Raw genomic sequence first — 27,884 nt, forward strand, 5'->3', positions numbered from 1 at the left:
CTGGACTTTCTTGTTTTTCCTATGAAGACGTTTCGCTTTCCCATCCAAGAAGCTTCTTCAGCTCTGGCTGGATGTTGGGGAAGGGAAGGATTTATACTCCTTGCAAATCCTTCCCTTCCCCACCATCCAGCCAGAGCTGAAGAAGCTTCTTGGATGGGAAAGCGAAATGTCTTCAAAAGAAAAACAAGTTGCCTCCTGGTTTGGGGACAACCATGACCTGGAGGACGGAGAACCTCCATAAACAAGTCCAGCCATCTTCAAGTGGCCAAGGTTGAGAACCACTGTCTTTCTCCACGGAAGCGGTCCCTGGTGCCCAAAAGGTTGGGGACCCCCTGGCCTCGGATGCCATGACTATAATGTTTTATTTTATTAATTTCCACCTGCTCTTTTGACTTCTTTATTTTAACTTCCCCAGGTCTCTTGCGGCCGGCTTTCGGAGTCGGATGAGCAAAACCTGCGGGCTTTGGAAAAGCACGTAAGTGAAGCCCCCCTTTCCTAAAATCCTTGGGGTGGGGACTCTCTCTTTCTCCTTCTGCCTCCCGGCATCACAAAAAAAAGAAGAAGAAGAAGAAGCTACAGGTTAATCCTCCGGAGCCCAAAATTCCGTTGCCAAGCAAGAAAATTGCTAAGCTTTCTGCCCCGCCGTTCTTAAGCGAGTCACTGCAGTTGGTAAGTTGGTAACACAGTTGCGTACTGGATCCAGCTTCCTCACTGACTTCGCTCATCCAGAGCCGGCCTCGCGTGACCCCGGGACGCTGAAACCGTCATAGGTACATGCCAGTCTCCAAGTGTCCAAATTTTGATCACATAACCACGAGGATGCTGCAAAAGTATGGAAAACAATATTAACTTGTGAATGCTCCAACACTGGAAGTTTTTAAGAAGGGACTGGACAGCCATTTGTCTGAAATAGTATAGGGTTTCCTGCCTGAGCAGGGGGTTGGACTAGATGACCTCCAAGGTCCCTTCCAACTTATTATTATTATTATTATTATTGTTGTTGTTGTTGTTGTTGTTGTTATTATTATTATTATTATTATTATTATTATTATTATTATTATTATTATTATTATTATTATTTCACTTTTTTAAGGCCATTGTAGCTTTGAACGGTCACTAAATTAGGCATTGTAAGTCAAGGACTACCAGTGATGGCTCATTAAGTGGGTCGCCTGTCTTTGCACTGTGGGGCAGAGTTTCTCTGCTCCGTTGTTCTCATGTGGTTGTCTCCTGCCCTGGAATACAACTTCCAACAGTGATAGGCTGCATAACAGAGGGAGAGAATCAAGAACATGTGAAGTATTAATACCACTTTACAAGGCCTTGGTAAGGCCACACGTGGAATACGGCATCCAGTTTTGGTCACCACGATGTAAAAAAAATGTTGAGACTCTAGAAAGAGTGCAGAGAAGAGTAACAAAGATGATCAGGGGACTGGAGGCTAAGACATATGAAGAACGGTTGCAGGAATTGGGTATGTCTAGTTTAATGAAGAGAAGGGTGAGGGGTGACGTGATAGCATTGTTCCAGTATCTCAGGGGCTGCCCCAAAGGAGAGGCAGTCAAGCTATTCCCCAAAGCACCAAAAGACAAAACAAACAGGGGACTGGAGGCTAAAGCATATGAAACACGGTTGCAGGATTTGGCCATGTCAAGTCTTTCAAAGAGAAGGACGAGGGGGGACATGATAGCAGTGTTCCAATATCTCAGGGGCTGCCCCAAAGAAGAGGGAGTCAATCCATTCTCCAAAGCACCTGAAGGCAGGACAAAAGCAACGGATGGAAACTCGTCAAGGAGAGAAGCAACCTGGAACTAAGGAGGAATTTCCTGACAGTTAGAACAATTAACCCGTGGAACCGCCTGCCTCCAGAAGTTGTGAATGCTCCAACACAGAATAGAATAGAATAGAATAGAATAGAATAGAATAGAATAGAATAGAATAGAATAGAATAGAATAGAATAGAATAGAATAGAATAGAATAGAATAGAATAGAATAGAATAGAATAGAATAGAATCTGAAAGGGACCTTGGAGGTCTTCTAGTCTAGCCCCTCTGCTCAAGCAAGACAAGTGGCTGTCCAGCCTCTTCTTAAAAACCTCCAGTGCTGGAGCCCCCACGATTTCTGGTGGCCAGCTGTTCCACTGGTTGATTGTCCTCAGTATCAGGAAGTTTCTCCTTAATTCCAGGTTGCTTCTCTCCTTGATCAGTTTCCAACCATGGTTTCTCGTCCTTCCCTCTGGTGCTTTGGAGAATAATGTGACCCCCTCTTCTTTGGGGCAGCCCCTCAGATACTGGAATGCTGCTATCCTATCTCCCCTATTTCTTCTTTTCCTTCAGCTCTAGCCAGACCCAAACCCCATAGCCATTCTTCATATGTTTTAGTCTCCAGGGCCCTGGAAGGTTTTAAGTAGAGATTGGACAACCATTTGTCTGAAACGGTATAAAGTTTCCTGCCTGAGCAGGCGGTTGAACTAGAAGACCGCTAGAGGTCCCTTCCAACTCTTGTTATTCTGTTATTCTAGTTCCTCCGAATTGATTAGGATCTGCCTATATGAAGCGCCAGAGAGAGATTGTTGACCCTGTTTGGCCGGTGACTGGCCTTAAAATTAAACTTTCCCAGCCCTGCAAGTCGATTCTACTTTCCCCAGCCTCTCTGAAGGCTTCCCAAGGGGGTCAGATGCCCTCAGATAGAGTGTGGGAAAACTAAGAACGGGGCAGACATGGAATCAAAACAACCATCGCATTAACAACAGGCCACGATGATCCGATGATCCGTCACACCATGTAAACCAGAGAGCATTGGGACATCAGGTCAAAGAGCATCAACATCTGTGCATTAACAAGTTGGGGGTGGGGGGAAAAGAGGGTTAACAGCTAAGGATTTTTTTTCTTTTTATTTTCTAGGATATTTTTAAACTTGAGAAGTTTGGACTGCAATTTTTTTTATTTTTATTTTAATCCCATTTATATCCCGCCCTTCTCCGAAGACTCAGGGCGGCTTACAATCTAAAGCACAAATCAATGTGCTTAGCAGTAGCCTTCATTCTATGTATATGCCTGCTTATTAGGGCTTTCACACACACACACCCCAAGCGGCATTATTACAAAGTCAGCTTAATTGCCCCCAACAATCTGGGTCCTCATTTTACCTACCTGGGAAGGATGGAAGGCTGAGTCAACCTTGAGCCTGGTGGGACTCGAACCTGCACTAATTGCAGGCAGCTGGTGTTACACCAAGGCTAATGTCGATAGGAGGCGATTGCAAAGAACCACACTGGGCGGGGGGGGGGAAATAATAATTTAAATTTTAGGGTAGGGAGGAGCAGTTGGCCCTGGCATGGGAATCCCACCTCATCCCCAGCTGTTTTGTGGAAAGCACAGCTGGGTTTCTGTTTTCCGTCAATCCCGCGGGAAGGAGGCTAGGAAATATTCATTTTCGCTTCTCTTATTTCTGTACAAGTAGCCAGCCTGGCGCTTGGGAAAGGGGTCCAAATCGGGCGCGCCGTTTGTAGGTAGTCCTCAACTTATGACCACAGCTTCCATTGCTTAGCAAGAAAGTTGTGCAGTGAGTTTTGTCCCATGTTACGGCCTTTCTTGCTTGCTGAGCGAATCGCTGCAGTGATTCAGATAGTAACCTGGTTGTTAAGTCAATCTGGCTTCCCCATTGACTTTGCTTGTCAGAAGGCCGAAAAAGATCGTTGAGGTAGCCACTTTAGTGACCGTTTGAAATTATCATGTCGCTGGAAAAAGCGGCTTAACGACCGTTTTTCACACGTATGACTCTTGCAGCCTTCCCCACCGTCACATGATTAAAAAACTGGACATTCGGCAACTGGCGCATATTTACGACGGTCGCAGCGTCCCGGGGGGGTGTCACATGATCCCCTTTGGGAACCTTCTGACAAGCAAAGTCAACGGGGGAAGCCAGATTCGCTTAACGACCGTATTACAAATTTCAGAACTGCAGTTGTCAACGTTGCTAACATCGGATGTTTTTGCATTGACAACAGATGGAAATGTAGCTCCATTTTTTTTCCCTTTCGCTTTTAAGAGTTAGATGATGCTGGGAGGCGGGGATGTGAATGAGAGTCCAACTAGACGTAACAACACTAAACTTAGCGTGGGAATCAAGGTTACTGAGCCCAGAGCTGATAAGGAATTGGCGGGGCTGGAGAGCTGGAGGGGAAGCCCGTGCTTCAAGCTAATTGGGGAACGTGATTTATGACGGTTAATTGGAGGAGGGAATTGTGTTTTGATACTATGTGCTCAAAGGAGTTTTTGGCTTCGATTGTGTTAGTGCCGATGCTATGCTACTCGAATAAAGATTCTTTAAGGTAAACAATGCCTCAAAGTTCTTTAGAAGAGTTTCATCTGTTGGAACCAGGACAGCAGTGATGCGCTTAAGAACGGTGTGGCAATAAAGGTTGTAAAATGGAGCAAAACCCATTTGACAACTGTCTTGCTTAACAAGAAAAAATTTAGGCTAAGTTGCGGTCATCAATAAATTAATAAGTTCTAACTTTTGAAGGCTTGCTTCAGGCATCCACACCAAGCGTCGACACCAGTTGTATTTACACAGAAGGCTTAAGCAGGATTGGTAAAATTGATTTTACACAACGTTGCAACCTGGAGCTAGGTTGGAGTTCCCAGGCAAACGCTTGTTTGTGGGAAACCCAGACAAGGGGGGGGAGAATTAAGGTACTCCGTGTCTTTTTTATTATGATGATTATTAATAGTTTTATTAGCCCGTCAAAATATTAAATCCAAAGGGAAATTCAAAAAAGGAATAGAAAACGAGAAGAAGGGGGAGGGAAAAGAAAAAAGATTGTGTAAAGTGGAGAACGAAAAGAAAAAGGCACCAACTTCAGACTCTCTTTAGTGGAAGATACCAGCACTACAATCGCAACTTTTTACTCTTACACAAGAGTATGTATAAACCATTTCCATAACAATAAACCTATCTAATTAGCAAAAACAAAATCGAGATTTCTTTTTTTTTTATTGCAAGCACAAAATCTGGAAGCCATTTAAAAATGGAAACAGGGTTGAATAGCATAGAACAGAACAGAACAGAACAGAACAGAACAGAACAGAATAGAATAGAACAGAATACAGAATGGAATGGAATAATAAGAATAAGAATAATAAGAATAGAGTAGAATAAAGAATATAATAGAATATAGAATAGAAGGGAATGGAATGGAACGGAATAATAAGAATAAGAATAGAATAGAATAGAATAGAATAGAATAGAATAGAATAGAATAGAATAGAATAGAATAGAATAGAATAGAATAGAATAGAATAGAATAGAATAGAATAGAATAGAATACAGAATACAGAATACAGAATACAGAATACAGAATACAGAATACAGAATGGAATGGAATAATAAGAATAAGAATAATAAGAATAGAATAGAATAAAGAATATAATAGAATATAGAATAGAATGGAATGGAATAGAATGGAATAATAAGAATAAGAATAGGATAGGATAGGATAGGATAGGATAGGATAGGATAGGATAGGATAGGATAGGATAGGATAGGATAGGATAGGATAGGATAGAAAATATGGAATAGAATAGAATAGAATAGAATAGAATAGAATAGAATAGAATAGAATAGAATAGAATAGAATAGAATAGAATAGAATAGAATAGAAAATATGGAATAGAATAGAATAGAATAGAATAGAATAGAATAGAATAGAATAGAATAGAATAGAATAGAATAGAAAAGAGAATGCAGAATAGAATAGAATAGAATAGAATAGAATAGAATAGAATAGAATAGAATAGAATAGAATAGAATAGAATAGAATAGAATAGAGAATACAGAATACAGAATACAGAATACAGAATACAGAATGGAATGGAATAATAAGAATAAGAATAATAAGAATATAATAGAATAAAGAATATAATAGAATATAGAATGGAATGGAATGGAATAGAACGGAATAATAAGAATAAGAATAAGAATAAGAATAGAATAGAATAGGATAGGATAGGATAGGATAGGATAGGATAGGATAGGATAGGATAGGATAGGATAGGATAGGATAGGATAGGATAGAAAATATGGAATAGAATAGAATAGAATAGAATAGAATAGAATAGAATAGAATAGAATAGAATAGAATAGAAAATATGGAATAGAATAGAATAGAATTAGAATAGAATAGAATAGAATAGAATAGAATAGAATAGAATAGAATAGAATAGAAAGAATAGAATAGAATAGAATAGAATAGAATAGAATAGAATAGAATAGAATAGAATAGAATAGAATAGAATAGAATAGAATAGAATAGAATAGAGCTGGAAGGGACCTTGGAGGTCTTCTAGTCCAGCCCCCTGCTCAAGCAGGAGAACCTATATACTGTCTCAGACAGGTGAATGTCCAGTCTCTTCTTAAAAATCTCCAGTGATGGAGAGCCCATGATATTCTCTCCTTTGGACAAAAGAATCTATTTAACCATTTCTGCTTCTCTTTGCTGTGGGGAATGATGTATACCTAGATACTCAGAGTTGTGTGAATGTAGCCAAGTAGGGCTTCCTCCTTTGCCAACGAGTTTTTCAACCCATTCTTCAGCTAGAACGGGTTGTTTTAAAAACAGGAGTGACTTCTTCCTTTGTGAATGTGGTTTCTTGCAGATCCTGGTCTCCTACAAGCGTCTCCAAAGCCTTCAGAAGTTGCAGCCTTGCCAGGCAAAACCTGTGGAGCCCCCCAGGAATAATTATAGTGAGCTGGACAGCAAGATCCTGCAGTTGTGTGGTAAGGGCCGTTGACTATCCCCAGTTTTATAATGCAGGAGAGACAATCATTAACCAATTCTGTATAGAGGGAGGCCCTGACTTACAACCGTTTGTTTAGCCATCATTCAAAGTTAAACACAACCGTTGCAGCATCCCCGCGGTCACGTGATCAAAATTCGGAGGCTTTGCGGTTTGGAGGGCTGCCCCAGATTGAGCGGAAGGGCTACCGCCCTCCCGCGATCAAGCGGGGATCCCCTCCTTGCTGGTCGCCCCTACAGGGCAACTTTTCACCCTTTCCAGGGTCCCCCAGCGATGCGGAATCGGACATGGAAGACGTAGCTCGCCTTCCAAACGGCCGCAGCAGCCACGGCGGCAAACCGGAAGTCATTCAAAGTTACAATGGCACTGAAAAAAGCAACCTGTGACTGTTTTTCACACTTACAACCGTTGCAGCCATCCCCACGGTCACGTGATCCAAATTCTGAGGCTTGACGACTGGCATGTACTTACGACGGTTGCAATGTCCCGGGGGGGTGGGGTCACGCGATCCCCTTTGGCAACATTCTGAAAAGCAAAATCAATGGGGGAAGCCAGGTTCATTTAACGACCGTGTTACTGACTTATCAACTCCAACGATTCACTTAACAACCGCGGTGAGAAAGGTCGGGAAATGGGGGCAGAACTCCCTGAGCAACTGTCTTGCTTAGCGATGGAGATTTTGGCGTCAATTGTGGTCATAAGTCGAGGAACACCTATATCTGTGTTTGCAGCGTTGTGTAATTTAGTCTGTTGTGTGTCAGGAACCTGTTCTTGTTTTTACTACGTGTGGAAATGGCTGGGCATTTCATTTCTTGTTCTACACAGCCGGGCCACTGTTTAGGGGTGATGTGTGCCACCCGCCATTGTGTAGCAAGTGTAGCTTTGTCGATCCAGTCGTTCAGTCCATAAACTCCGCATCTGTTGCCTTTCAGGGGAACTGTACGATCTGGATGCAGCTTCCCTCCAGCTTAAAGTCATTAATTACGTGAGTAATTAGCATTTTCGAAGTATTGATCTCCCCTGGATGTGCCTAGATCAGGGGTATTTCCTGCCTGAGCAAGGGGTTGGACTAGAAGACCTCCAAGGTCCCTTCCAACTCTATTCTATTCTATTCTATTCTATTCTATTCTGTTCTGTTCTGTTCTGTTCTGTTCTGTTCTATTCTATTCTATTCTATTCTATTCTATTCTATTCTATAACATATTTTCTATTCTATTCTATTCTATTCTATTCTATTCTATTCTATTCTATTCTATTCTATTCTATTCTATTCTATTCTATTCCATATTTTCTATTCTATTCTATTCTATTCTATTCCATTCCATTCCATTCTGTATTTCTATTCGGTTCCGTTCCGTCCTGTCCTGTCCTGTCCTGTCCTGTCCTATCCTATCCTATCCTATCCTATCCTATCCTATCCTATCCTATCCTATCCTATCCTATTCTATTCTATTCTATTCTATTCTATTCTATTCTATTCTATTCTATTCTATTCTATTCCATTCCATTCTGTATTTCTATTCGGTTCCGTTCCGTCCTGTCCTGTCCTGTCCTGTCCTGTCCTGTCCTGTCCTATCCTATCCTATCCTATCCTATCCTATCCTATCCTATCCTATCCTATCCTATCCTATCCTATCCTATCCTATTCTATTCTATTCTATTCTATTCCATTCCATTCTGTATTTCTATTCGGTTCCGTTCCGTCCTGTCCTGTCCTGTCCTGTCCTGTCCTATCCTATCCTATCCTATCCTATCCTATCCTATCCTATCCTATCCTATCCTATCCTATCCTATCCTATCCTATCCTATCCTATCCTATTCTATTCTATTCTATTCTATTCTATTCCATTCCATTCTGTATTTCTATTCGGTTCCGTCCTGTCCTGTCCTGTCCTGTCCTGTCCTATCCTATCCTATCCTATCCTATCCTATCCTATCCTATCCTATCCTATCCTATCCTATCCTATCCTATTCTATTCTATTCTATTCTATTCTATTCTATTCTATTCTATTCTATTCTATTCTATTCTATTCTATTCTATTCCATTCCATTCTGAATTTCTCTTCTGTATTTCTGTCCTGTTCTATCCTAGCCTAGCCTAGCCTATCCTGTTATCCTAGCCTATTCTATTCTATTCCATTCCATTCCATTCCTTTGTTGCAGTTCAGAGCAGGCTTACCCCACCCTGCCTGGGTCTTCTCCTCAGAGTTGTGGACATCTCTCCCTCTTTCTCCTTCCTCTCTTCCAGCTGAAGGAGGAGACCCAGTCCCAGTGTTCCTGTCTTCTCCTGGTCTCAGAAGACAACAACCAGCTCTTCTGTCAGGTAGGTGGTCGAGGTTTCCCCTGAGCCAAAGTCTTCTCTGTGGTTTTCCGGATCACCTGTGTTGGGAGTGTATGTGAGTGTTGTGTGAAGGAGTAGCCTATTTGGACAGCAGCACTTAACAGCAGCTTGAGTAGCCTTCTTGGCCATAATTTATTGTGGTAAAACAACTTTGAAATTAGACGAGTTGATGCACAAATATAAAGGGGCTAATTAAGTTTAATTGCACACCTGCCTGGCTTTTTGCCCGAATAACACAAGAATAAAAGAACTAGTGGAAAACTCCATTTTGAGTGGCTTGAAGTCAGTTTTGTGACATTCCTGCACAGCATCTTCATAGGAGACACCCCACACACACACCCTACGGTTGGCTTTTCAATCTGGGGGTTGCGGAATCTGCCCTTCCTGCTTTCCAGCTGTGCTGGCTAAGGAGGTTTGTAAGGAATTGCAAAGGTTGTGCCTTAATTTATTATTATTATTTTCATTTCATTTCATCGTCACCTTACACATTTGCAATCCTCAAAATATTCAGAAAATGTATTTGTTACGCCTTCCTTGGCTGAGAAGGGGGTAAAAGATGGAAGTGGTTCTGACCTGAAATTAAATTAAATAATTAAATTAAATTAAATTAAATTAATTAAATAATTAAATTAAATTAAATTTGTTAAGGAATTTATTGTGCAGAGGTCTCCTTGTGCTACCAAAGAGTTGCACAGACAAGGAAGGGCACTGAGAGCAGTAAAAGTCACACACAGAAATACACTGAGGTCTAAAAGCAAAAAGTATTTTACTTTGAGGTGGTGTAAAAACAAAAATGCACAGTCAAAAATAAACAGTCCAAGTAGCAATCCAAAATACAAAGTCTTCTTACCGGTCCAGAGGTCAATACACAGTTCAGGTTTACAACAGTAGTAAACCAACAGCAGAGCAAAAACAGTAATAGTAGAGATCAGTGAATTCAGAGAGAGAGAGAAGCTACGTTCCTAGCTTCCTCTTATGGCCATGAGAACACTTACACACCCATTGGCCAATTAACAACTTAAAGACATAGCATTATGGTTAATATATTTTCAACCCAACATTGTAGGCTAACACCATATGCCTAACATTCTCCCCTTTGGGTAGAATAATATATAACTCTTACAATCTTATGCACATTCTTTCACAATTAGCATTGTGTTTCACAGCACTTTGTACCTTCGTAAAATGGTCTGCAATATTTACATCAGATGGACAATACTCTAACTGTATTAATTTATCTTTGACACATTGTCTGACATTTAAATAACGAAGATCAGTATGTTTAGATCTTGTTCTTACTGCAGCATTATTAGCCATCTTTATTGCAGCTTGATTGTCCTCATACACAATAAATGGATCATTTACATTTAAACCCATATCTAACAATAGTTGTTTGTACACTAGCAGTTCTGTACATAACACTGATAGACATGAAAATTCAGCCTCCATTGTAGACAAGCTTATGTGTTTTTGCCTAATGGACTTCCATCCAATCAAAGAATCACCCAACATTATAGCCAACCCTGAGGTAGATTTACGAGTGTTTGTATCAGAGGCAAAACTCGCATCTGCATATGCAGTAAGGATTAACTCACGATTTGGCTCTAGATATAACGAGTAGTGAATAGTCTGCTTCAGATATCTTAATACTCGTTTAGCTGATTGCCAGTGTCTAACAGTTGGATTATTGTTGTACCTAGCTAATTGATTTACACAGTAAGAAATATCAGGCCTAGACCAATTACTCAGATACATAAGACTTCCTATCAAAGATTGGTACATAGTCTTATCAAATACAGGACTCTCAACATTAGTGTCCTTAAAATCCATAGCCATCGGAGTTTTTGCTGGTTTACACATTTCCATATTGTATCTCTTTAATAACTGAGATATTTTACTGGCTTGTGACATCTTAAAACCCCTATTTGTTTTCACAATATCTAACCCCAAATAGTGGCTAATTTCTCCAAGATTTCTAATTGTGAATTCAGTTTGCAATCTTGAAATGATAGTTTGTGCTTCTAACTCAGTTTTTGTTATTATTGCAATATCATCTGTGAATAATAAAATAAAAGATAATGCTCCGTTGTGTTCCCTTCTAAACAAACAAGGATCAGCATTACTGGCTACAAAACCTATTGCACTTAACTCATTTACTATACATTTGTTCCACTCATAGCCTGATTGTTTCAATCCATAGAGGCTTTTCTTTAATTCCCAACAATCGGTCTCTATCACTGGTCAATCCTGGTGGTATTCTTAAATAAATAGTATGTTGCAATGGAGCATGTAAATATGCAGTTTCAACATCTACATGATTAACCATATATTGGTTTTTAGCCGCCCATACTAAAGCTGCTCTTAAAGTAGTTGCCCTTAGACTGGGTGCAAACACTTCGTCATAATCCTCAGTAGTTTGGGCAAAACCTTGTGCAACCAAACGTGCCTTATGGGTTATAGTTCCATCTACACCCTTCTTTATTTTATATATCCATTTACAACCTATAGCTTGCTCACCAGGTGGCAGTTTTGCTTTCTGATAAACCTTAAGATTCTGCAAAGACTTCAACTCCCTGTTCATTGCAGCTTTCCATGATGCCTGTTCTTTTTCAGGATACATCCTGATCTCATCATAGTTAGATGGCTCTACACTAACTTGACATACTATACTAGCTTCATAGCGATCAGGTGGATGTCTGATACGCATTGAACGCCAAGGAATTACAGGGCTTTGAATTTCTGTCTCCTTTCCTTCCTCTGATTCATCTATTATCTCCCCTATCTCCTAGTAATGTTAGTCAATGTCAGTTCCTCTCTGGTCAGGACTTCCAAAGAAGAAACATATCCATCATAACTCTCATCCAAAGATGACAGAATAATGTAGACCTGATGCAACTCTGAAAAAATCAGCTCCTTTTCATGAAGCTCTTGAAAAGTTGCCTTCATGTAATTTAAATGGGTCAGCATATCTCCATTCTTCTGCAGACGAGCCCTAAACAGCTTACGTGTAAGGTGTATATGTGCACCCACACTGTCACGAACATAAAGCCTTCGCAAAACACCCCAACACCTAGCAGCAGACTCCTCACCACGAATATGGACAAGCTGCTGGTCATTCAGTGTTAGTCCAATAATGCAAAGAGCTTTCTCGTTGCTTCGTTTAAAGTTGTCTAACTTCTTTGCATCCTCTTCGTCATCTGGATCCCAAGCAGTAGTATCTGGTGGGTTATTTACAACAGCCCATAGTCCTTCCTTGCGCAAAAGCAAGCAGCATTTTGTGGACCAGGAAACATAGTTTGTCCCATCCAACCGGGTTATCCAGGAGATGCCTGACAACAGTTCCTGTGCCATTTTACACCAAATACAAACTCAGCTAGGAATACTGTGTGTACTAACTCTCAGTACAGGCCTGGGCCCATAACCAGTGTTATAGAATTTATTGTGCAGAGGTCTCCTTGTGCTACCAAAGAGTTGCACAGACAAGGAAGGGCACTGAGAGCAGTAAAAGTCACACACAGAAATACACTGAGGTCTAAAAGCAAAAAGTATTTTACTTTGAGGTGGTGTAAAAACAAAAATGCACAGTCAAAAATAAACAGTCCAAGTAGCAATCCAAAATACAAAGTCTTCTTACCGGTCCAGAGGTCAATACACAGTTCAGGTTTACAACAGTAGTAAACCAACAGCAGAGCAAAAACAGTAATAGTAGAGATCAGTGAATTCAGAGAGAGAGAGAAGCTACGTTCCTAGCTTCCTCTTATGGCCATGAGAACACTTACACACCCATTGGCCAATTAACAACTTAAAGACATAGCATTATGGTTAATATATTTTCAACCCAACATTGTAGGCTAACACCATATGCCTAACAAAATTATTAAATTAAATTAAATTAAATTAAATTAAATTAAATTAAATTAAATTAAATTAAATTAAATCGATGCCCTGTCATTTGAGCAACATTATACAAGTAATCAGAAAACACACTGGTTACCTTTTATAGCTACATTTATTTATTTACTTGTTTGTGGATCAAATTTCTATGCCCATCTCAGCTAAGCGACTCTGGGTGGGTTTACCAGAAAAATATACAGTAGCAATGAAAACAGAGTAAAAAAAAAAGAGAGAATAAAAACAGAATTAAAACAAGGTGAGAATGAATAACCTATTGTCATTCCAGAATCAATAAAATTGTGATTTGGCTCTGTGTGTGTTTAAAACTAGAATTCCATGTTCTTGTGGTTTTCTCAGCCAGAGTCATAGACTTTAGTTTGAACACCATTTTTCAAATGTAAACTCTTTAAAAAGTTTGCGTTGTTCTCTTAGTATAGATTTGGTAGCTACAGTAGAAATCAAAATGGAACAAGATCTTGAGTAATCGATTGAGCATTCTCTCCCTCAAAGAAATAACTTCAATTTAGGAATTGCTTTTTCTCTAATTATTGATCTTACTTCCTGGAATATTTGCTAGATGGGCAGCTATATAAATTTGATGAGATAAAGAGAGACAGACAGACAGACAGGCAGGAGAAAGAGGTGATAAGTAGATAGAAGAGAGAAAGAGATGACAAAGGAGAAAAGATGGATGGATGGATGGATGGATGGATGAATAGATAGATAGATAGATAGATAGATAGATAGATAGATAGATAGACAGACAGACAGACAGACAGACAGACAGACAGACAGACAGACAGACAGACAGACAGGAGAGATAGATGATAGATAAATTGGATGAATGGATAGGTAGGTAGGTAGGTAGGTAGGTAGATAGATAGATAGATAGATAGATAGATAGATAGATAGATAGATAGATAGATAGATAGATAGATAGATGATTGATAGATAGATAGATAGATAGATAGATAGATAGATAGATAGATAGATAGATAGATAGATGGAGAAAGGTGGGTGGATGGATGGACGGACAGAAAGACAGACAAACCTAACCCTTGGGCTATGCTGGTTGAGGAATTCTGGGAGCTGAAGTCCACAAGTCTCAAAGTGGCCACATTTGAAGACTCCTGTCCTAACGGGATGAGAAATGATAGAAAGAAATACAGGAGGACTTTTTCTGACAAGCCCAAATTTTCTTTCTTGTAGGTGGTTGGAGATAAAGTCTTGGAGGAGGACATGAGCTTCCCAGTAAGTTGTTAAACCCACCCCTCTCCTTGTGATGCTCAGGTTGTGAGTGCTGATCCTTCAGTGTCTAAAATAGTGTCTTCCACACACGCAAGGGGAAGAGTTGGCAGCCTTAGGAGAGCTCCAAGTTGATCAAGTCACCCAGCCGGTTTTCTTGCCTAAGGCGGGACTAGAACTCACCGTCTCCTGGTGATTGGCCCAAAGTCACCCAAATGGCTTTCATCCCTAAGGCGGGACTAGAACTCACCACCTCCTGGTGATTGGCCCAAAGTCACCCAGCCAGCTTTCTTGCCTAAGGCAGGACTAGAACTCTCCGTCTCCTGGTGATTGGTCCAAAGTCACCCAGCTGGCTTTCATCCCTAAGGTGGGACTAGAACTCTCCGTCTCCTGGTGATTGGCCCAAAGTCAGCCAGCCGGCTTTCTTGCCTAAGGCAGGACTAGAACTCTCTGTCTCCTGGTGATTGGCCCAAAGTCACCCAAATGGCTTTCATCCCTAAGGCGGGACTAGAACTCCCTGTCCCCTGGTGATTGGCCCAAAGTCACCCAGCTGGCTTTCATCCCTAAGGCGGGACTAGAACTCACCGCCTCCTGGTGATTGGCCCAACATCACCCAGCCGGCTTTCATGCCTAAGGCGGGACTAGAACTCCCCGTCTCGTGGTGATTGGCCCAAAGTCACCCAGCTTGTTTTCATGCCTAAGGCGGGACTAGAACTCACCGTCTCCTGGTGATTCGCCCAAAGTCACCCAAATGGCTTTCATGCCTAAGGCGGGACTAGAACTCCTGCTTTCTAGCCCTTTGCCTTAACCACTAGAGCAAAGCAAACATCACAGATATTTACAAGTAAGGGAGAACTTTTCATCAAGAATTCCATAAAATAAGGTAAGCAATTCCCCCAGCTGTAGGTTTGTGTGATGTCATGTTGCCGATATGAAAGAGTCGTGTTGTGTTGTCTCCAGCTTTTTCCTGAACTGGAGCCCCTTTGGAATTGGTTACAAACAACTAAGCAACAGCTCATTCCGGATCCCGTCAGTCAGTCAAAAGTTAATTAAGTCTTGCGAAGTCTCGGTGACTTAACTCTCGGGATTAAGAAATGGAGAAGAACATCTGTTGCTTGAAGCCCCTCATCGTTCCGGCTCTCCTGCCGGAAATCCCATAAAATTAAAATTGTGAGAAGATGAGCATTTTTTTCTTGATGTGCGTTCATTGTGGCTTGTGACGGGTCCTTGGTGCACTCCCAGCTTGCTAGTTTTTCTTTTTACTTTTGCAAATATCTCATTACCCAAACTAGGTAACCTCATCCAGGCTAGCCCTGATGATGTTACCTACTTGGGTAATGAAATGTCCACAGGAAAACAGCCAAGCTCAGAGAGCACCAAGGACCCCTCACTTCAACCCCAATCTACAAATATTCTCATTGGTTGGATCGTGGTTTGTTGTCCACAGCCTCCTCCAGCAATTTTGAGCAGCTTACATCTCATGGAATCGTACAACGCAAGAAAATGGTCTATTTTAACTGTTATCAGGACAAATCAGTTCTGCCCTCCATTTGTTGTACACCTTTCATTCTGAAGACTATTTTTTCTTGACGAGGGATGAACCTCTTATATCAGGGGTCTCCAAACCTGGCAACATTAAGACCTGTGGACTTCAACTCCCAGAATTCCTCAGCCAGCCAAACTGGGCCGCTTGAAGACTTGTGGACTTCAACTCCCAGAATTCCTCAGCCAGCCAAACTGGGCCGCTTGAAGACTGGTGGACTTCAACTCCCAGAATTCCTCAGCCAGCCAAACCTGGCCGCTTGAAGAGTTGTGCACTACAACTTCCAGAATTCCTCAGCCAGCCAAACTTGGCCACTTGAAGACTTGTGGACTTCAACTCCCAGAATTCCTCAGCCAGCCAAACTGGGTCGCTTGAAGACTTGTGGACTTCAACTCCCAGAATTCCTCAGCCAGACAAACTTGGCCGCTTGAAGAGTTGTGCACTACAACTTCCAGAATTCCTCAGCCAGCCAAACTTGGCCACTTGAAGACTTGTGGACTTCAACTCCCAGAATTCCTCAGCCAGCCAAACTGGGTCGCTTGAAGACTTGTGGACTTCAACTCCCAGAATTCCTCAGCCAGACAAACTTGGCCGCTTGAAGACTTGTGGACTTCAACTTCCAGAATTCCATGCTGGCTGAGGAATTCTGGGAGTTGAAGTCCACAAGTCTTCAAGCTGCCAAGTTTGGAGACCCCCCTGTCTTATATGAATGCAGAGACCACTTTCCATAGATCTCAAGAACCTTGATTGACCTCCTCTACCTTGTGAAGGGACCTCCTTCTCCAGAGGTCCCACCAAAGGGAAAAAGTCTTCTCCAGCCATTCAGATGTTCCACCAAAGCTTGGTTTCTTTTCTTTTTCTTTTTTTTATAAAGTTTTATTGATATATTTTTAACAAAATTCAATAATATTCAACAAAACGTGTTGTCTGAGTATCTTATTCACTAATCCAAATTAAATTCCTAATCCCTAAATCTTTTCTCTATCCTGGGGTTCTTTAAACGTGGCCCTTTATTTTATTTTTTTTATTTATTTTAATTCCATTTATATCCCGCCCTTCTCCGAAGACTCAGGGCGGCTTACAAGCTTAGCAATAGCCTTCATTCTATGTATATGCCTGCTTATTAGGGCTTTCGCCCCCCCCCCCAGCGGCATTATTACAAAGTCAGCTTAATTGCCCCCAACAATCTGGGTCCTCATTTTACCCACCTGGGAAGGATGGAAGGCTGAGTCAACCTTGAGCCTGGTGGGACTCGAACCTGCACTAATTGCAGGCAGCTGGTGTTACTTAAGGAGGCATTAGCCCACTGCTCCACCAAGGCTCTATGATGACTTGTGGACTTCAACTCCCAGAATTCCTCAGCCAGGCACGCTGGCTGAGGAATTCTGGGAGTTGAGGTCCACAAGTCATCAAAGGGCCCAGTTTGGATACCCCTGCTCTAACCATTGATAAAAGAGGTCCCAAGTTTGAAAACATTGTTTCTTCTTTTTCTTTCAACCTTAAAGTAAGTCTGTCCATTTCCGCACAGCCTACTATTTTTAAAAAAACTTATTTCTTCTTCCCGGTGGTGTTTCTTTGTTCTTCCAGTATTGTGCAAATATAAATTCTTGCCGCTGTTATCGCATGTAGAATCAAGTATGTACTTTGCTTATCAAGTTTTTCTGGCATTAGGTAAAGGTAAAGGTTCCCCCGCACATGCGTGCTAGTCGTTTCCAACTCTAGGGGCCGGTGTTCATCTCCGTTTCAAAGCCGAAGAGCCGGCGCTTGTCCGAGGACGTCTCCGTGGCCATGTGGCCGGCATGACTGGATGCCAAAGGCGCATGGAACGCTGTTACCTTCCCACCGTAACGGTCCCTATTTTTCTACTTGCATTTTTACGTGCGTTCGAACTGCTAGGCTGGCAGAAGCTGGGACGAGTAACAGGCGCTCACTCTGCTACGCGGCACTCGGGATTCGACCCGCCAAACTGACGACCTTCTGATCGACAAGCTCAGCATCCTAACCCACTGAGCCACTGCGTCCTTCCTTTCTGGCATTATAACTAGTTTTAAAAAATATATATATTGTGTTTCTTTAACATTTTTTCTAACCGCGTGTGAATTTTTGTCCAACATCTCCTTGCTTTAACACATGTCCACCACGGTTTCCTAGCTCTGAGGTCCTCCCTCCATCCCGGTCTCCGTGTTTGACTGTTCCCACAAACTCTCTTCCCCGTATCTCTCCCTCTCTCTCTTTTTCCCCACCCAGTTAACGGTTGGACACTTGGGAAGAGTCGTAGAAGAGAAGCAATCCCTTATCCTGAAAGACATCAGCCTGGTAGGTCCATCAGAAAAAGTTGGGTCGGTGTCCTCCCTTTGGGGTCCTCAACTTACCACAGTTCATTATAGTGACCATTCCAAATTACAACGGCACTAAAAAAAAAGGGACTTAACAACCCTTTTCCACGTGTACGTCCGTTGCGGCATCCCCACGGCCGCGCGATCAAAATTCAGACGCTTGGCCACGGAGCAGAGGGTTGGTCTAGTAGACCTTCAAGGTCCCTTCCAACTCTGACTCTGTTATTCTGACTCGTATTCACGACGGTCACAACGTCCCGGGTCCACGCGATCCCCTTTGGCCACCTTCTGACGTGCCAAGTCAATGAGGAAGCCGGATCCTCTTAACAACCGTGTTACTAACTTAACAACTGCAGCGATTCGTCTAACAACGGTGGCTAGAGAGGTTGCAAAACGGGGCAAAACCCACTTAGCAGCTGTGCTGCTCTCAGCAACAACAACAACAACAAAAATCTGAGCTCTGTTGTGGCCGTAAGTCCAGAACTGCCTGTGGTTACCAACGCTGTGTACATCAGGGAAGCTTATGACTTTTAATTGAAATTACTCATTGGGAAAGGCATGGAGGATTCTCTGCTGCTTGGCCACCATATATGAACGTGGGTCTCTTCGCGGTGGTGGTGTCTGATGAAGAAGGGGGGACACCACAACTGGTTGGGTTCACACCGACGTTCTCCTCTTTCGTTCCAGGAAGAGCACAAGCAACTGAACACCATGTTGGGCTTTGAGGTGACCTCCATGCTGTGTGTCCCTGTGGTCAGCCGGGCCACGTCCCAGGTGGTGGCCTTGGCCTGCGCCTTCAACAAACTTGGTGGTGAAAGGTGAGTTGGAGACTCGGTTGTACTCAGAGGCACAGGAAGAAGGATCATTTCCTGCTTCTCCTTGGCAGATGACTTAAGCATCAGCCAACCTCTCTCAGCACTGTGGGAATGAATAACAGAGTTGCAAGGGACCCTGGAGGTCTTCTAGTCCACCACCACCCCTGCTCAGGCAGGAGACCTTTTTCCACTTCAGACAAGGGTCTCTCCAGTCTCTTCATAAAAACCACCAGTGTTGGAGCATTCACAGCTTCTGGAGGCAGGTTGTTCCACTGGTTAATTGTTCTCCCTGTCAGGAAGTTTCTCCTTAATTCTTGATGAGTGTCCATCTATTGCTTCTTGACCTGCCTTCTTCAGGTGCTTTGGAAAACATGTTGACCTCTCTCTTCTTTTTGGCGACTCCTGAGATATCGGAAGGCTGCTGTCATGTCCCTCCTAGGCCAGGGGTAGGCAACCTCAGCTCTTTTATGACTCATGGACTTCAACTCCCAGAATTCCTGAGCCAGCATGGAGGAAACTATGGCCTCTTCATGACTCGTGGACTTCAACTCCCAGAATTCCTGAGCCAGCATGGGGAAAACTTTGGCCCCTTCACGACTCGTGGACTTCAACTCCCAGAATTCCTGAGCCAGCATGGAGGAAACTATGGCCTCTTCATGACTCGTGGACTTCAACTCCCAGAATTCCTGAGCCAGCAAGGGGGAACTATGGCCCCTTCATGACTGGTGGACTTCAACTCCCAGAATTCCTCAGCCAGCATGGCTCAGCTTGGAAACCTCTCCCTTTCCCCTCAGCATGGCTGGTTCAGGAATTCTGGGAGTTGAAGTCCATGAGTCATAAAAGAGCCGAGGTTGCCCACCCCTGCCCTAGGCCTTCTTTTCACTAGACTTGCCATACCCAATCCCAGCAACTGTTCTTCATATGTTTTAGCCTCCAGCCCCTTCATCATCTTTGTTGCTCCTCCTTCATGAGGCCTCTGGACTTTCTTGTTTTTCTTTGAAGACCTTTTGCTTCTCCTCCAAGAAGCTTCTTCTGCTCTTCACCCCAGAGCTGAAGAAGCTTCTTGGAGGAGAAGCAAAAGGTCTTCAAAGAAAAACAAGGAAGTCCAGTGGCCTCTGGACAGCACCTTTGGGACAACCAGGGCCTGGATGGCTGACAATCTGCACGGACAACATCTTTGTTGCTCTTCTCTGTTCCTCACAGCTACACTGAAGCGGATGTCTACAAGATCCAGCATTGCTTCTGCTACACTTCCACGGTGCTGACCAGCACGTTGGCCTTCCAGAAGGAGCAGAAACTCAAGTGGGAGTGTCAGGTAAGGGGTACGCCCACCTGGCCTTGGGCTTCGTTATCCCCAGGGAGTCCCGGGAACAAAGTTCATATTCTTTGAGATCCATCTGCCAGGTGGCACGCATCTGGAATGAAGAGGTCCCTCAGAGCTGTCCAAAGAAAAAATGGCTGTCCAGTCTCTTCTTAAAGACTTCCAGTGCTGGAGCATTCACCACCTCTGGAGGCAGGTTGTTCCACTGGTTAATTGTCTTCACTGTCAGGAAGTTTCTCCTTAGTTCTAGGTTGCTTCTCTCCTTGATGAGTTTCCATCCGTTGCTTCTCATCCTGCCTTCAGGCACTTTGGAGAATAGCTTGACTGCCTCTTCTTTGGGGCAGCCCCTGAGATACTGGAACGCTGCTCTCCTCTCCCCCCTCGTCCTTCTCTTCATTAAACTAGACATCCCGAATTCCAGCAAATTTCTTTCTTTCTTTCTTTCTTTCTTTCTTTCTTTCTTTCTTTCTTTCTTTCTTTCTTTCTCTCTCTCTCTCTCTCTCTCTCTCTCTCTCTCTCTCTCTCTCTCTCTCTCTCTCTCTCTCTCTCTCTCTCTCTCTCCCTCCCTTCCTTCCTTTCTCTCTTTCTCTCTTTCACACACACACACACACTCACACAAACCCAGAACTTTTCAGCTTGCAACCTGCACACAACCCATTGAGTACCTTTGGGCCAGCCATGTGCTCAGGGCTCCCTCTTGCGGTGCTGTTTGGAACAATATTACAAGTCTTTGGTATAAAGTTCAGTCTTCCGCTAAAAACAGCTGCAATATATTTACCAAATGCTAATTTACTGTAAATTATGATCGAAAGAATCTGTGTGCTCCCTGAGAGCGGACAGCAGCTCGATGGCCCATAATCAATCAACTTGATTGCGAATTCATTTAAGGACTGAGCTGGTGGATTGAGGAACCTGGAATGGCTCCTGACTTCACACAACACAGAATAACAAGAGTTGAAGGGACCTTAGAGGTCATCTAATCCTACCCCCTGCTCAGGCAGGAGACCCTATCCCATTCCAGACAAGTGGCTGTCCAGTCTGTTCTTTAAAAACTTCTAATGTTGGAGCATTCACCGCTTCTGGAGGCAAGGAGTTCCACTGGTTAATTGTTCTCACTGTCAGGAAATTCCTCCTTAGTTCCAGGTTGCTTCTCTCCTTGGTGAGTTTCTATCTGTTGCTTCTTGTCCTGCCTTCAGGGGCTTTGGAGAACAGGTGGAAACCCCCCCCCTCTTTGTGGCAGCCCCTCAAATATTGGAAGATGCTCTATCCATTTCCACACACTCCAGTATTTTCTTAATTATCTCTTCACCCAATGGTATTTTTTTCATTTTTCCAGTGCTGAACACATACAATCCTCGCTGCTCTTAATACATGTAAAGTAAAATGCGCACTTTGTTTATCATTTTTTTCTGAAATTATACCTAGTAAAAAGAGTTCAGGTTTAAAGTCTGTGTGTTTCCCTAACATCTTTTCTAACCAAGTATGTATTTTTGTCCAATTTTTTTTTGCTTTAACACACATCCACAAGAATCAAGATCATGTGAAGTGTTAATACCACTTTGCAAGGCCTTGGTAAGGCTACACTTGGAATACGGCATCCAGTTTTGGTCACCACGATATAAAAAAGATGTTGAGATTCTGGAAAGAGTGCAGAGAAGAGCAACGAAGATGATTGGGGGACTGGAGGCTAAAACATATAAATAACGGTTGCTGGAATTGGATATATCTAGTCTAATGAAGAGAAGGACGAGGGGGGACATGATAGCAGCCTCCCAGTATCTCAGGGGCTGCCCCAAAGAAGAGGGAGTCAAGCTATTCTCCAAAGCACCAAAAGACAAAACAAACAATGGTTGGAAACTAACCAAGAAGAGAAGCAACCTAGAACTAAGTTAGAACAATTAACCAGTGGAACAACCTGGCTCCAGGAGCCGTGAATGCTCCAACACGGGAAGTTTTAAAGAAGAGAGTGGACAGCCATTTTTCTGAAATGGTAGGTATTGTGCTTGAGCAGGGGGTTGGACTAGATGACCTCCAAGGTCCCTCCCAACTTTAGTAGTAGTAGTAGTAGTAGTAGTAGTAGTAGTAGTAGTAGTAGTAGTAGTAGTATTGTGATAATAGGTAGCAGGGTTTTGGCTACACTGAGAATTAATGAAAAAGAAGATGTGGAATATGTTCAAACGTGGAACCTATTCTATCCATGGCGGGAAAAACAGGATAAAGAGTAAGAATGTAATTGGCATTACTAAACATTATAAATTAACCCAGGCAACATGTTGTCCATTAAGCACTAAGGAATTGTAATAACAGAAAATCAATAAAATTATATATAATCATTCTGCCAGCATAATCATTCTGCCAGCAGACAAAGGCAATGCCACGGTGGTAATGAACTCATCTGACTACCATACCAAATTATCCAACCTACTCCGAGACTCCACATACAAACTCCTCAAGACAGATCCCACCACCTACCTGGAAAAAACCACAAAATCAAAAATAAAAGCCACCCCCATCAGTGAAGAGATCCAGAAAACAATCATTCCCAGAGAAAAATCATCCAGATGTCCTAAGCTCTATGGTCTGCCCAAGATACACAAAGAAGGAACCCCACTCAGACCCATAGTCAGCTCCATAGGCTCACCTCTACAAAATCTAGCCAAATTTCTTGCCAAACAACTACAGCCTTATGCAAATTCCATCACCTCACACGTACAAAACTCATTTCAATTCATAGAGATCATAAGTAAACTAAACTTACAGCCCTGCGACCTACTTGTGAGCTTCGATGTCGTATCCCTCTTCACCCAAGTGCCAATCAAAGAAGCCTTGACAGCTATCCTAAATAAATACAACCCCCCAATACACATCCTAGATCTGACCAACCACTGCCTATCTAACACATACTTCATCTACAATGGACAAAGATACAAACAAATGGAAGGAGCACCCATGGGATCACCCCTCTCACCTGTCATCGCAAACCTCTACATGGAACACTTTGAAACCCTCGCTCTAGAAAAATCCAACCACAAACCCAAACTCTGGCTCAGATACGTAGATGACACCTTCGTAATCTGGCCACACGGCAAAGAAAAACTGGATGACTTCCTCATACACCTCAATAGCCTACACCCCAAAATACAATTCACCATGGAAACAGAAGCTAACAATCAACTTCCCTTCCTTGATGTCTTAGTCTACAAGAAATCCAACGGCTCCCTAGGACACACTATCTACCATAAAAAAACACACACAAACCGCTATCTGAACGCACTCTCACACCACCACCCAGCACAGATCAACTCCGTAGCCAAGACACTCATCTCCAGAACAAAACACCTAGCTGACGAACAACACCTAAAAACCGAACTACACACTCTCACTAATGTACTAACAGCCAATGGATTCCAAAGAAACACGATTACCAACTTAATCCGAAGAGAGACACCCACAAAAACCCAAGACAGAGAACAAGAAAATGGCAAAGCCCTCCTCCCATACTTAAAAGGGACCACAGACAGAATCAGCAAGGTCCTCCAAAAACACAACATCAAAACAGCATTCTACACAGACAGAAAAATATCCACCATCCTAAGAAACCCCAAGGACATAATTGGGTTAGAAAACCAAGGAGTATACGAAATCCCATGCACCACCTGCCCCACCACATACATCGGACAGACCAACAGAAGAATAAGTGCACGCATTGAAGAGCACAAAAACTCACTCAGAAAGGGAGAACAAACTTCATCCCTGGTCCAACACTTTGAAGCCACGGGACATGAAATTGATTTTAAAAAAACCAAAACTATCGCCAAAATTGAACATTTTAACAACAGAATAATCAGAGAAGCCATTGAGATAGAAAAACGCCCCCACAGCATGAATAAACGAGATGATACCTCTCGCCTACCAGCCATTTGGAAACCCGCCTTGATTGACAGACGAGGCCCAACCACCAAGAATGATACCAGACCCAAACTCAGGATAACATCACATGACATCACTACCACACAACCATTCAAAAAGCAAATCCGAACCCACAATGATAACGAGGCACAACCACAAAACAGAAACCTAACTACAGCTGCAACATCAGCCACTTTAAACCCCTCCAAACCACACAATAAGCAAACTGACACCCACTATAAAAACATGGCACCACCACAAACACGAAGCCGAACAAAAGCAGCACAACTCACCAGCTCAGGTCTGGAGCTGGCAGCTGAGACCAGCCCATCCACTCAGAACACCCCCCCACCCAATCAGAACACACCCACCATTCAAAACACACTCCCACCCAATCAGAACACACTTGGTCCCCCCACCCAATCAGAGCACACCTCCACAGAACACACCCCCTCTGGCAGTTTAAAAAAGAGGAACAAACAGCCACATGCTTCTCCCAGAAGAAGGAAGCTGAAGCCACAAGCCTGATGATGACGGATGGGATTCCGTCGAAACGTTGCGCCTACACCTTTAGTTCTACGCGGGGAAAAACCCGAAAAACCAAGGATCCATATATATATATATATATATATATATATATATATATATATATATATATATATATATATATATATATATATATATATATATATATATATATATATATATATATATATATATATATATATATATATATATATATATATATATATACACATATATATATACATATATATATATATACATATGTATATATATGTTGTTGTTGTTGTTGTTAGCTGCGAAGTCGTGTCCGACCCATCGCGACCCTATGGACAACATTCCTCCAGGCCTTCCTGTCCTCTACCATCTTCTGGAGTCCATTTAAGCTCACGCCTACTGCTTCAGTGACTCCATCCAGCCACCTCATTCTCTGTCGTCCCCTTCTTCTATTGCCCTCGATCTTTCCCAGCATTAGGCTCTTCTCCAGTGAGTCCTTCCTTCTCATTAGGTGGCCAAAGTACTTGAGTTTTAGCTTCAGGATCTGGCCTTCTAAAGAGCAGTCAGGATTGATCTCCTCTAGGACTGACCGGTTTGATCGCCTTGCGGTCCAAGGGACTCGCAGGAGTCTTCTCCAGCACCACAGTTCAAAGGCCTCAATTCTTTGGCGCTCAGCCTTTCTTATGGTCCAACTTTCACTGCCATACGTTGCAACTGGGAAGACCATAGCCTTGACTATACGCACTTTTGTTGACAGGGTGATGTCTCTGCTTTTTAGTGTGCTGTCTAGATTTGCCATGGCTTTCCTCCCCAGGAGCAAGCGTCTTTTAATTTCTTGGCTACAGTCCCCATCTGCAGTGATCTTGGAGCCCAGGAAAATAAAATCTGTCACTACCTCCATTTCTTCCCCATCTATTTGCCAGGAATTGAGAGGGCCAGATGCCATGATCTTGGTTTTCTTAATGTTAAGTTTCAACCCAAGTTTTGCACTCTCCTTCTTCACCTGCAACAAGAGGCTCTTTAGTTCTTCTTCACTTTCTGCTATTAGAGTGGTATCATCTGCGTATCTTAGGTTGTTGATATTTCTTCCGGCAATCTTAATTCCAACTTTTGATTCATCTAGCCCTGCCTTTCTCATGATGTGCTCTGCATATAAGTTAAATAGGCAGGGCGACAGTATACAGCCTTGCCGGACTCCTTTCCCAATTTTGAACCAATCAGTGGTTCCGTGTCCCGTTCTCACTGTTGCTTCTTGACCCGCATATAGGTTTCTCAAGAGACAAATAAGATGGTCTGGTACTCCCATCTCTTTAAGAACTTGCCACAGTTTGTTATGATCCACACAATCAAAGGCTTTAGCATAGTCAATGAAGCAGAAGTAGATGTTTTTCTGGAACTCCCTAGCTTTCTCCATGATCCAGCGTATGTTGGCAATTTGATCTCTAGTTCCTCTGCCTCTTCGAAATCCTGCCTGCACTTCTGGTAGTTCTCGATCCACATACTGCTGAAGTCTAGCTTGTAGGATTTTAAGCATGACTTTACTAGCATGAGAAATGAGTGCAATGGTGCGATAGTTTGAACATTCTTTGGCACTGCCTTTCTTTGGAATTGGAATGTAAACTGATCTTTTCCAATCCTGTGGCCATTGTTGAGTTTTCCAAATTTGCTGGCAAATTGAGTGTAGCACTTTTACTGCATTGTCTTTTAAGATTTTGAATAGCTCAGCTGGAATACTGTCACTTCCACTAGCTTTGTTGTTGCTCAGCTTTTCTAAGGCCCACTTCACTTCACATTCTAGGATGTCTGGCTCGAGGTCAGTGACCACCTCATTGTGATTATCAGGGACGTTAAGCTCATTCTTGTATAGTTCTTCTGTGTAATTTTGCCACCTCTTCTTAATCTCTTCTGCCTCTGTTAGGTCCCTGCCATTTTGGTCCTTTATCATGCCCATTTTTGCATTAAACGTTCCCTTCATTTCTCCAATTTTCTTGAAAAGATCTCTGGTCCTCCCTATTCTATTATTTTCTTCTATTTCTTTGCACTGTTCATTTAAGAAGGCATTCTTATCTCTTCTAGCTATTCTCTGGAATTTTGCATTCAATTGGGTGTATCTTTCTTTTTCTCCCTTGCCTTTCGCTTCCCTCCTTTCCTCAGCTATTTGCAAAGCTTCCTCAGACAGCCATTTTGCTTTCTTGCATTTCTTTTTCTTTGGGATGGTTTTGGTTGCTACCTGTTGTACAATGTCGCGAACCTCTGTCCATAGTTCTTCAGGCACTCTGTCTATCAGATCTAATTCCTTAAATCTATTTGTCACCTCTACTGTATATTCAACAGGGATATGATTTAATTCATACCTGAGTGGCCTAGTGCTTTTCCCTACTTTCTTCAGTTTAAGCCTAAACTTTGCAAGGAGAAGCTCATGGTCTGAGCCACAGTCAGCTCCTGGTCTTGTTTTTACTGACTGTATAGAGCTTCTCCATCTTTGGCTGCAGAGCATATAGTCAATCTGATTTCTGTGTTGACCATCTGGTGATGTCCATGTGTAGAGCCGTCTCTTGGGTTGTTGGAAAAGAGTGTTTGCTATGACCATTGTATTCTCTTGACAGAATTCTATCAGCCTGTGCCCTGCTTCATTTTGCACTCCAAGGCCAAACTTGCCTGTTATTCCAGTTATCTTTTGGCTTCCTACTTTAGCATTCCAATCCCCCATGATGATAAGAACATCATTTTTTGGTGTTAGTTCTATAAGGTGCTGTAGTGCTTCATAGAACTGGTCAATTTCATCCTCTTCAGCACTGGTGGTTGGGGCATAGACCTGGACTACTGTGATATTGAATGGTTTGCCTTGGATTCGAACTGAGATCATTCTGTCATTTTGAGGATTGTATCCCAGTATTGCTTTTCCTACTCTTTTATTGACTATGAAGGCTACTCCATTTCTTCTGAAGGATTCTTGCCCACAGTAGTATACCTGATGGTCATCTGAATTAAATTCACCCATTCCTGTCCATTTTAGTTCGCTGATACCTAAGATGTCAATGTTCAGTCTTGTCATCTCTTCTTTGACCACGTCCAGTTTTCCTTGATTCATGGATCTTACATTCCAGGTTCCTATGGAGAAAAAATCTTTACAGCATCGGACTTTCCTTTCACCACCAG

The 27,884-nt window shown here is 42.6% G+C and overlaps 1 protein-coding gene across 1 annotated transcript in view; it reads left to right on the forward strand.

Annotated features, from left to right (window-relative positions):
* PDE2A (phosphodiesterase 2A) overlaps positions 1–27,884 on the forward strand; it is a gene marked incomplete at both ends in the record, with an annotated part of 242,468 nt that overhangs the window by 185,488 nt on the left and 29,096 nt on the right. The window contains 8 exons of the mRNA XM_081327693.1: positions 416–475; positions 6,661–6,781; positions 7,734–7,786; positions 9,051–9,125; positions 14,247–14,288; positions 18,073–18,141; positions 18,849–18,979; positions 20,180–20,291. Of these exons, the coding sequence (XP_081183819.1) occupies positions 416–475; positions 6,661–6,781; positions 7,734–7,786; positions 9,051–9,125; positions 14,247–14,288; positions 18,073–18,141; positions 18,849–18,979; positions 20,180–20,291 (663 nt within the window). The remainder of the gene's footprint in view (positions 1–415; positions 476–6,660; positions 6,782–7,733; positions 7,787–9,050; positions 9,126–14,246; positions 14,289–18,072; positions 18,142–18,848; positions 18,980–20,179; positions 20,292–27,884) is intronic.

This window comes from Vipera berus (assembly GCF_964194415.1).
Source record: "Vipera berus genome assembly, chromosome: 4".
Lineage (NCBI taxonomy): Eukaryota > Metazoa > Chordata > Lepidosauria > Squamata > Viperidae > Vipera > Vipera berus.